This window comes from Emys orbicularis, chromosome 4 (genome assembly GCF_028017835.1).
Source record: "Emys orbicularis isolate rEmyOrb1 chromosome 4, rEmyOrb1.hap1, whole genome shotgun sequence".
NCBI classification, from domain to species: Eukaryota; Metazoa; Chordata; order Testudines; family Emydidae; genus Emys; species Emys orbicularis.
Genome location: NC_088686.1, coordinates 121,839,794 through 121,851,642, shown reverse-complemented (window position 1 = coordinate 121,851,642; position 11,849 = coordinate 121,839,794). Strand labels below are relative to the sequence as shown.

General features: G+C 38.8%; 1 protein-coding gene across 1 annotated transcript in view; it reads left to right on the top strand.

Annotated features, from left to right (window-relative positions):
• Positions 1-3,409: 3,409 nt before the first annotated feature.
• The window catches only part of OTOG (otogelin), a 147,292-nt gene continuing 138,852 nt past the window's right edge, over positions 3,410-11,849 (top strand). The window contains exons 1-8 of the mRNA XM_065403357.1: positions 3,410-3,494; positions 3,888-4,042; positions 5,711-5,829; positions 6,260-6,465; positions 7,892-8,022; positions 9,861-9,967; positions 10,949-11,058; positions 11,633-11,758. Of these exons, the coding sequence (XP_065259429.1) occupies positions 3,410-3,494; positions 3,888-4,042; positions 5,711-5,829; positions 6,260-6,465; positions 7,892-8,022; positions 9,861-9,967; positions 10,949-11,058; positions 11,633-11,758 (1,039 nt within the window). The remainder of the gene's footprint in view (positions 3,495-3,887; positions 4,043-5,710; positions 5,830-6,259; positions 6,466-7,891; positions 8,023-9,860; positions 9,968-10,948; positions 11,059-11,632; positions 11,759-11,849) is intronic.

The following is an 11,849-nucleotide window of genomic DNA, read 5'->3' as shown; positions in this document are numbered from 1 at the left end:
AGTGGTACCTTTGTGACAAGGGCAGCTGTATTGTGCAGAAGCAGCATCCCAGGAAATTATTTTAACCAGGGCTTGAATCCAGCTATCCAGAAATGGGAGACTAGGGAGCTGACCCATTGTTCTGCCTTGCCACTTAATATACGTCTCAAATAAATTTGTAATTGAAATAGTTCCATGTATGTGTGTGTGTGTGTGTATATATATATATATACACCCTCTTAATCACTGTCTCTTGTCTCTAGATCTGGTTGGAAAATGGAATTTCTGTCCTGCAAACATTTTTGAGATTTTGAAATCTGTATTTGTCCCAGTTTGGAACAAAAAGTCAAAAATCGTGATTTTTTTTCAATGGAATTAAATATTTCACTTTGGAAATGTCAAAGTGTTGCATTCAGATATTGTTGAAACAATATAAATCTATTTATATTATATAAATATAACATATTTATTATATTAAAATTAATTCCCCAGATGAGAACTTCTAGATAAGGTGACATTTACCTTACATACATGTAGGCTGAAATGTCAGAGTCCCCTTTATGAAAGTCACTGTGCCTAATATGGAAAAAGCACAGCTTCTTTCTGTAGACTAATTGTGAAGATATTGTGGAAACACTTGCAGTTGAATGTGAATTTTCAGAAATAATAGCCTAAATTAGCCTCCTAAATATAGATTTAGGTGTCTAATTAGCAAAAGTGCTGAGTATCTAGCAGCACCCATTGAAGTCAATTATAGTTAATGGGAGTTGCTAGGTCCTCAGCAGGTTTTGCATATCAGACCACTTACTTAGGTTACCAAGTATGGATCTAGGCACCTATTTTTAAAAATCTTGGACAAAGTTTCTCCTGTGCTGAGAAATCTTATAGGTGCCAGCATAGGTACAATTTTAAGCAAAGGGACTAATTCTTAAGAAGATAAAATCTTACTAAACAGAAGAAATTTGAAGTGTGAGCATTTTATAGTGAAACCTGTACCGTGATCAATAAACCAACTCCATGCAGTTTTAAAAGGTAGGATTCAGACTGGTTATGCTCTCATAGGACAATCCCTGTATAGTCATAGTTCAATATATCCCACATTTATCCCATTATTTAGAAGGGTTATTCATGGGAATTATAGTGGGTGATGCACAGTTACCCGGCCGATGTCTGCATTTAAAGGCACTAGTGTGTGCAAATGGGTGCCCATGCAAAACTTCTGGGTGTCATTTTTGAGGCCCATTTGAAAATCAGATCAAACTCCAATTGGAGTTTTAAAATGAATATGGACATTATAGTCTGTTTTCATTAAACTTGAAATTTTTTAATTTCTCTTTGCTCTTGAAGCTGCAGTTACTTTTGGCTGGATCACTCTCACAGGATACCTTTCAATGCTCAGCTTTACTTCAGATTATTTTTTATTAGTGGAATTAAAGTTTTTAGAAGGAAGAACTATATGGCTCATTTTATCTATAATGAAGTTCTCCAGTGCTGGCATAACAAACTGAGCACTTGCTATAGCAGGTGTTTGTATAAAATTGGTAATGAAAAATATCAATAAAATGAACTATCTGAGGACAGGAAATGAAGCAGGAAAATAGCATTTGAAATTAAGTTTACTGGTAAATTACTCTTGCTGAAGTCTTTAGCTTGCTATCTTGCTAAAGACAGCCGCAGTAAAGTAATAGGAATGCATCCTTTGAATGTTCCTTTCCTGGCTTGTCAAAACATTTTGATTTGTGATCTTAAAATTAGTCTACAGGAAATAGAATTCAGCCATTCTAGTAAAATAGTTCAGAATGAGCTTATGGTGGTCTTTGTGTTTTTTGTATTTATGTGCAGGGAATGCCAATATTTGGAAGAAAACATAATGCATGGGAGATGACTTTGCATCATAAAACATGGGTGCAAATCCTTGAAGCCTCACTCACGGGCCCAAGCCCATTGAAACCAATCACAGTACTTGCATGTAGGTTTTCAGGGTTCAAACTTTAAATAACATAGTCGTCCCTTTCAAAAGCTGAAGTGAATCAGGACACTCCATGATTTCACTGTACACACTATTGATTGTGATTTGACATTTCAAACATTAATGTTCCCTAGAAGTAGAAGAAAACAGTACCTGTTTCCAGTGAAACCTTGACCTTGTATTGTGTTTCTGTACACGACTTGTGAGTTATAGTTATGGTTTGTTTTTCAAGAATTGTGTGAGCAAAAATATGCTTCTATCTAAAGACTGAAGTATTTTTAGAGAAAAAATAAGTAAAACAAAAAAAGGCCAAATCCAAACGCTGTACCTACCTGAGGTTACTTCTTTCAAAGTTCAACTTGCCTGGTTAGCTCCAGTCTTTAAATGATAATGATGCATTTATTTTCATAAAACAGATATGTTCTCAAGCTTTTCTTCTCTGGATATTATAAACTATATTTCTACTTTGTATACTTGTGGAGATAAAATTGACAGATTTGTAATTGGAGTTATGTACGGTTACTAAAAGTCAGTGATTTTCCAAGTAAGCTCAGACTTTAAAGGATAAAGATGGGCAAAATAGGCAAACCCATCAAAATGCCCATGCAGATATTTTGGCCCCCAATGTTGCATTTCAAGGTGCTAATTTGGTAGTTAAATGCATATTTCTGCTTGTCATATATCATACTTCGTACTTTGAAAATTTGGCCCAAAAGCTTCTGATAGAGATCCGCTCTGGATAAACCAAAATTGTCATTACAAATCAAAATGTTTCTGCTTTCTATACTGTAGGTTCATTGTACTTTATGAATAGAAATATTTTACATTGAAAAGTTGGAGAGTATCTAGGGAAACGAAAGCGTCAATCTCTGCTCTGATTCAGGTCCATATTTGTAAGATTGATTTGTGACTGGTACCCTTACAAGTTATCAGAAGGAATGGGAGTGACTAGTGGCCTAGCAGTTAGAAATATCTGGACTCCATGGACTAACAGGTTTGAATTTTGGCAGGGCTGACTTAGCTCTTCATCCATTTTAGTGTTCGGGGTCTTTTAGATACTAAGGTATCCTGCCATCCCTGTGTTGACTCCCAGATATTCCAGTGATAGATGGGTTACGGGTGCCTCGAGATGCCATAGCCTTTTTTATCAGAATATAGATCTTCCCTGGTGAATTTGGCATGCCTGAATTGTAGTGTATTGCGCTGGTCATTTGGCTGCAGTCCTTCATGCCATATGTGTCTGCATTCCAATAGTGAAGTTATTCCTGTATGAATACTGTTTGTGAAGCTCTTTGGGATCCTTCAGGTGAAAGATGTCAGCCCATTCAGTCTTCAGATGCACAGCTAATACCCATTGACTCACATGCAAGTTACATTCAATGGCAGAAGTGGGCCTTGTTAATGTAAATTATTATCACACTTAGTTTTTAATAAGCCTTGTTTCTTCACTTAGATGCAGTCATGTGTTTTAATGGAGGTGAATGTGTGCACAGAGAGTTTTGTGACTGCAGTCGATTTAATGCAAGTGGATCAAGATGCCAGACAGGTGTGTAGAAAAAAGATTCTCTATTACAATGCAATCTGTCCAGGGATGGGTTATGAGTATACAAGCTCCACAGCCACATGGACATCCTTCCTTTGCCAAAAGACATCAAACCTCATCGTCACTCCCTGCCCTGGGGACAGCCAGTACACTAGCAGAGCTGGAGTTGCACAACTCCCAGCCACTACTTGCTATCCTGCTGGCGTTGAGTTATGCTGAGACATACCCGAAGAGTTGGAAGTGTTCGTTCATATCTCCTCCGCCCTGAGTATTGCAGGTATCCTGCAGTGGGACTGCAATCCCAAGCACAAATGCATTGTGTTTCTTAAACTTTCCTGTTCAAGCAAAAAATAAAAAGTTAATGCTTTTCAAATTGCTCTCCTTTTGTCTGCCTAGTGCACAACACAGGTGCTGAAAGGGATAACATATGCCGAACGTGGGGCCAATACCATTTTGAAACCTTTGATGGACTCTACTATTATTTCTCTGGGAAATCCACATATGTACTTGTGAGACAGAATGAAATAGATGAACAGAGTTTCTCTATACAGGTGGGAGACTGCATTTTTAAGTCAGTTTCATACGATCACAGGCATACAAATAACTTGTGAGTTTAAAGTGGAAAAATAATCTGTAGACAAGTTACAAGGTTATCAATGGTAATAACATATATAGGCATGATCAGGTGAGGTGCTGAGCACCAATTCAATGGGGGCACTATACTAAATTCTTCTGGGACATGATATTGAGTTATAGTCCAGAGGGGCACCAACGACCTGCAGCAGCACCCTCTGCCCTATCACCACAATCCTAATCCCAACCAAGCCCAGTGTGGAAGGATGGGGGAACTGGAGAGTGAGCACCCTGCACTCATCCCACAGTGGCAGTTTCTGTCCTGTGGGGCTGGGCCTGGATCCCCACTCTGGGTATTGTGACCTGGTGCATGGGCTTGCAATGCCACTCAGGTTTGGCACCCGTGGTTTCATGATTTCTGTGGGTGCAATTGAACATATGAACCACAGCTAAAGTGCCTGGTCATAATTCCACTCACTCATATTTGGCCCAGCTCAGTGAGTTCCCACAACTTCCAGTTTCAGTACTCAGCACCTCTTGGGATTAGGCCATGTAATACCAGATAATCGAACTCATTTTAAATTCTACAATATTTATGTATTAGAGTTTCTGTAGTGCCTGTCATTGCAGTATGTAAGCAGCATAGTTTCATAACAATGAAATGCATTTTTTTTAAATATCAAAAATTTTGAATATTAACTCATCTTTAATGGCAATAGAGCTACTACTGATAATATAGAAGAAGCTGAGACATTGACGATCTTTCAAAAACAGTTCCATCAAATACATAATTTCTAACGTAGTCTCTTAATTTATATCAGATGCATTATTTTTATATATTAAAAATTTAAATAGTCTTTCCCACACATTATTTCAGCCATCTAATCCCCTGCCCTTTGCTGAGTCACCTCACCAGCTTCCCACTGCACTGCCCAGCAAGCTCAAACTTCTTGTCCTTGCACGCAGCACCCTACTTCATTCTGCTTTTTCCTGCATCTTTGATTGGTCTCCCTTATTCTTCTCCCTGCCCTTTATGCTCTGCCAATGATGCCAACCTTTGATCTCCTTCCCCCACAGGCATGTCACTGCTGTGTACTTCTTTTTCTGTGTTAGTGTATTGCCATTGTTTCCAATGGCTAAACTCTAGGGAAAGCAGTAACTTTCATTGCATCATTTTGTCAACTGCAACTCGTATAGTCACCAGTTCCTGTTAGTAGCATTGCATCTTAAATAGAATTTGCTTTGTACACTGCAAAATTAGGAGGATATGATCAGGCTCAGAGTCTGGAGAGAAGATGATGGCCAGATTAGACTGGGTCTACCCCTAAATCTTAGACTGAAAAATTTCACACCCTATGCAACATAGTTAGATGTAGCTATAGATGCAGCTAGGTTGATGGAAAAACTCTTTCTATCTCCATAGCAAGTGTCTACACTAAAGCGGCATAGCTATACTGCTGCATATCACAATTGTTGGCAGTCTTGGAGAAACCCAGGACTGAAGCCATGGTGACCAAACTATCCTGTTGCCCCTTGAGATCATTGCTAAAAGTCATGATTGGGACAGAACGTATTAGTTGGGCAGCATAGGGAATGTTGAGAAAGTTATTAAAATGTAACTTCTCCCCAATAATATCATTTGGCAGGTTAATAATGATCCAGAATGCAAATCTTCACCCTATTCCTGCAAAAGGTCTGTTAGCCTATTTTTTTCTGGAGATGAAGAAATAAAGTTGAGCAGTGAGGTCATCTACAAAGGATTTGGGTAATTACATTCACATTTATTGTGGTATGTTTTGTTTTTACATTGAATCAATTCTCATGACATTGTTTACATCAGTGTACATATAAGCAGCATCACTTATTGGCAGCTAAAAGGCAAATATGCCATCCATATTGATGGTAACATTTCTGCAGTTCACAAAGTAGTGCACTAGGAGAATGATATTTAAACTATGTTGTGGTATTAGAGGATAAAATTTCTGCATTCATGTTTGGAGCTGGATGTGAATCTGATATAACTCTGTTGGCCTCAATTAAGTTACTCCAGATTTACATCAGTGTTACTCAAAGCACAGTTTCCCTCAAGTTTATAGGGAAGTCATTAAATCACTGAGTAATAATTCCTTTACATGGAGATTATTTTCATTTAAAAATTCTTTGCTCTTTTGTCTTTAATTATGCTTGCTTCATAGAGTTCAGTTACCTCATGCTATAGGAAATGTACACATCCAAAAACTATCTGGATACATCCTAGTTAGACACCGGTATGCATTCACTCTGGCTTGGGATGGTACATCTGCAGTCTATATAAAGTTGACACCAGACTACTTGGGCAAAACACATGGGTTATGTGGAAACAACAATGCTATCCTGCAGGATGAGCTTGAGACTAGTTATGGTGAGTATTTTTACATATTTGTTATGATGTTAATATAGGTTTGCTTCAGTTCACTTTAATTTTCCTGGTCAAAAATTAATTCCCTTCAATGTAGTTTTTATGGTAATCTTAATTGTGTTTAAAAGTAGATCTGTATTTGAAATTAAAATAAGATATTGTAACCCTTCTGTCAGGTGTTATCTGTAAGGATATCTGGGTTCAATATGGGCTCCAGGGTTATGGTTAGGGATCCCTTTCAAAATAAACTAAACATTTGGCTCAGCACCCAGCTAGAACTGTACTCAAACTTTGGGTTCTAGGAACCTAAAAAGTAGATAGGTTTTTTACACTTGACAGTGTTCCCTCCTCTCTCTCTAAGTGCACAAGGAGTCTCTGGCAACCTGAAAATACCACTACTATTTTGGGAGGATAAGTCAATATATAATTAAACTTTAACGTGTAATTAAAGAAAACCACCAAAAATTCAACCAATCTGTCATTTCATTTCAACCAAGATTTTCACTAGTGATTTCAGACCCTCAGTTTCTGGGCACCCAACCTGAGACATGAGAGGGTCCAGATTTTGAGAGGGTGGTTGGTTAGTGCTATTTGAAAATCAGGCCTTTTTAAAGTATCTCAAGCTGAGAGCCCAAATCACTAGTCACTTTTGAAATTCTTGCCCTTAAGCTTTTTGTGTCTCATTTTCTCCAAAAATAAAAATGAAGATACTATTTCTGTACCTTTAAAGTGGGCTTTCAAGTTTAATGGCTTATTGCAGAGTGCAGCCCTTAGCTGCCTTCTCCCAGCTGGCCCTTTAAATTACCCTCACCCAGGAAGAATGAATGCTATGCCACAGTCAGTTTCAGCCCTTGCCTCAGGGCACACTTTATTGGTTAAACCAAAAATGTAGGCAAAAAACATATATAAAATACTTCCTGTGCCGAACATGGGCTATAGTTTCCACAGGTGTTTCCCTCACCTCTCTCAGACATTCCAAGTCCTTGCCCTGACCCAGGGACTCCTTGTTATTCTCATTCTCCAGGCCACCTTCCTGGGAGTTTCATATAACTGGGTTCTTTCCCTTAATCCATGGTCTTCTGTAGAAGCCTTCCTGCTCCCTGCAGCTCTCACTTTCCAGGTCATTTGCCTGGGAAACACCAACCAGCTGGGCTATTTCCAGAGTTCCAGGGCCTACCACAGGGCCTCCCTAACCAGCTGAGACCTTGCTGGTCATGATATGGACCTTCAGGCTATCGACCTCACCCTGCAGCCTCAGATGGGAGGCCACTGGTTAGTCACAAGTGGGGCTGACCCAACTCTTAAAGAGACGGTCATCCTTTGACATGGTTGTTAAGATCTGAGGTTCTCGGATGGAAGAGCCTATACAAATGCGGTTATTGTTGTTCTGTGTCAAATTGATGCTTTAATATTTGTGTATATTTCTTAGGAAAATTGACTGAAGACATTGCAGAGTTTGTAGAGAGCTGGAGGGAAAATCGTCCACAGGGCTCACCTGACTGGGATAACTCTTTTAACTATGAGCCACCCTGTTTGACCCAAAGCCAAGACTCTTTACAGGTGTGAATCAAAATTAACAAGAGAAATTAACAGTCTGTAATTCTTATAGGGTCTTGGTCAGTGCATCGAGGGAGAATAGAGATGCTGCCCAGTGTGTCCTTTGCTATAGGAATGCTGTGGTGCAGAGCAGGACTCCTCCCCGCAGGCTGTGAGGAAGGGGGTGAAGAGAGACTGTGAAGCAGGAGCAAACTGTAAATCCCGATTTGCTATTCCTGCTTACTGCTCACTGCAGCCTATCTACTAGCTGGCTGAAGGGCTAGATATGTTTTTTCGGGGATATGGTGTGCAGTCCAGGCTGGTGTGTTTAAATGTCTGCTTTTCTCAACTCTCAAGTGTTATAGCGAGATTCTGCCTTCCTACTTCTATGGGAGGGGTGGGGGATAGTACTGGGTTGGGGGACAATTGCTTCTCCTACCATCTTCTTTCCCTCACTTAATACTCAGAGTGCAGGATTTAGTCAAAAACCTTTAGTACCAGGTGTGATGATTATGTTAGTATTCTTTGATTAGTGTCATCTAGTTCCAAGTTGCATATTTTTTCCTGACAGTGCCTCAAAGACATAGACTATGCTTAGTTAGAAAGGGGTTTGGAGTGGTTGATGGATTGGTTCATTCTTGTGCTTTTTTCATCTGCCTTCTCTTTTAAGTTTGTAATGTAGTCCTTGATTTTTTGGCACATTCTGCTGTCTCATCATAAGTAAAGGTGCAGCCTGGAAACCAGGCCAGTAGCTTCCTCTAGATCTGGTGCCAAAACAGCTGCTTAAAGAGATTAAAGCACTTCTCTTGGCACTGGGGACCAAAATTTCATCTCTGTAACCAAGGAAGAAAAATTTCGGTGACATTCTTGAGCTATATTTTTTCAAGTTGTATCAGTGAAATGCTGCAAACCAAAGGGCCAATGCTGGAATCCTTCCTTAGGCAAATATCCCTTAAGAAGACAGAAATAAAATGCATCTTAAGTGGCAGCAACAAGGGTTTAGCTATCACCCCTTTTGCCCACCCCAATTCCAATATTTTCCCCCTCTACATGATGTGCTTTGGGGAAGCCCCCCAAGATGAAATATTTTGTACTGAAGCCAGTGACAGATGACTTGAGAGGTCACATTTTGGTTGTGATGCATTTTATTGTATATTTTAATTGACCTACATGCTGGGTGTCTGTAATGAGGGGATGCTGGAACTTGCCCACTAGGCTGACAGAACTAGAGTGTATTGACCCTTGGGCATGTTGTGAAGCCTGAAGGTATATTTGAGAGAGGTTGGCTGGTCCTCTCAATTCAGGGCAGGAGGTGTTTGAAGCCTTTATTGATGACAGGTAAATGTTTAAAGTGTGCAGAAGTTTTTTGTGGTAGTACGTGCACTGAGCTTAGAATGGGCCCTATCAGAACATGGACTACAACTTTGAGAGCATTCAGATTGAGCTCTAACACAGAGTCTAAGGTTCTCATCTTGGTCCATATCCAGTGATTGTACAGACAATAACAGACAGCACTGAGGAGTCAATGTTGTGACAAGCTTAGGATGTTGAGAGAAATTTGGGGTCCCGGTACATCATGTTTGCTGCCCCCTGCCATTTCACCTCAGTTACAGGCAATTTTGGGGGGGACCCTGAACTAAGGCCTTGGAACAATTGACACCTCACTCCCTTCTTCCTTCTCTAGTCAGCCCTGATGGAGAGCAATATGCTACAGGCAACTGCTTTTAGTTGCTGAGAAGAAACTGTTTCCTAGCCTGAGGTTACTTAATGAGCACGCCACATGTTTTGCTTTTGCACCATATGCTATGCTGCTTATGTTTTTAAGAACACTACTTTCACAACAGCAATCTCTTTCTTTTTAGAAGGCATATGCTCTGTGTAATACACTACTATGGCCTCCATTTGAACAATGTCATGATTATGTGAGTCCTCTTCCTTTCATGGCTAGTTGCACCAATGACCTCTGCATGTAAGTAAGCATTTTTTGATAATTCAAAAGCTGGTAGATAACACATTTTCTTCTCTTCAGAAAATATATCTGACCCTTCAATGCATGTCTTTTCTGCATAACACTTTTTATCTAACAGTTCTTGTGATGTAATAAATGGGCCTGGCTTTATACCCACATACCATCACAGATTCAGTGGAGTTATTCTCAGTTTCTCTGGTTTACGTGAGAAAAGCCTCAGGCCCAGTAACTTTCAATGAGTTTTAAATTACCCAATTTATCTATCCTTGAGTGTGTATGTATTTTACTGTATATGCTATGCTATAATCAGTATGTTCTATTCTAATGGTGCAGGATTGCTGGATCAACAAACAAATAAAAAAAATCTTCCACAAAACATATGTTAGTCTGACAAACAGAGACAATCAATGATTTTTTAAAAATCTACACTCCTTGAATATTATTCTGTCATCTGGCAACCTGATGCACTGTTTGTCTGAACTGTTCTGACTGTGATTTAAAATGTAAGATTGCTGGGGCAAAGATAGCCTTTTGCATCCTGTACCATGCTGAGCACATTGATGGCACTCTTAATGCTTTCCTCTTGTTCCCTTGAGCTTAATAACTTTTCTGAGAGAATTTCTTCTCTTTGTTAAAAATCAAGAACCTGATTCTAATCTCACTCTCATTACTTTTACATTGCTATAAAAGTCCATTGATTGTAATGGAGTTGTTCTTGATTTATACCAGTATGATTAATATTAGAATCAGGCACCATGTATATTGATAAGTAGCCTCCCAAGCAGGGTAGAATGTTTTATTCATTTAAGAACTTTAGGTTATTTAACCAACACAGTATTTCAAAATGTTATTCCTTATTAATATAAATTCAAATACCAGAACATACATATTGTTGAAACAATGCAAGACTTAGCAAAATATTTATGAAGTTATATGATTATACGGAGAAAGTAAGGTCATGCCAATTTTTATTTGTATAAGGTCAGCAGCTGATCATGCAACTTGGTGTCGAGCATTAACTGAATATGCCAGGACCTGTGCTCAAGCAGGAAAACCCCTTCATGGATGGCGGACGCACTTTCAGCAATGTGGTATGTTGGCTACTCACATACTTGAAAATATTACCCAATAGCTGAACTTTGATGAGACAGTTCTGCACATCTTTCTTTCTATTGTGGTTCAATGTGCCTTCCAGAGACAACATAGAGCTGACTGCACTTCAGTGCTAGATGAACTTCACTATGTCTAATTTTTGCACATTTAGTCTGTACTTAGGAAATTTCATTATGAAAGGTTCTATATAAATGTAAGACTGTCCTAAATTATGAAGCATATGTTTTTTAATAACTTGAAAATGTTTTAAAATAAATCATCCTGTTAGAAACATTGCAGGTATTTTTGAGAAGATTGTGCATCTTATCTTTTGTAAACGTGCTGTCTCAGATATTGATTAATACTCCTTTGATTTCTGAAATATAAAATTTGCAAGGACTTAAAAATGTTTTATTCAAGTAGCACTTGGATAAACCTTCGCAATTCAGTACGTCAGATTTGATACGTGAATTTAAAAAAAGTAAAATATATGAAAACAGTGTGAATAGTATTAACTTCCACTGAGGTGGTAGCATAATGCCTTTTCATTTCTCAGCTTGTTTCATTTTTCAGTTATTACCTGTGAAGAACCTTTAATCTACAATGAATGTATCGACTGTTGCCCAGTTTCATGTCAGCAAAAAACACAGTGTATTGACAGTGAACTTCCCTGTGTCGATGGATGCTACTGTCCAGATGGTAACACAGCCTTATTTCTCAAACTTGTTTTATCTATGGCTAAACTTATCCTATGGCTAAATTTGGCCTTCAGATATGTGTGTGAGCCTTG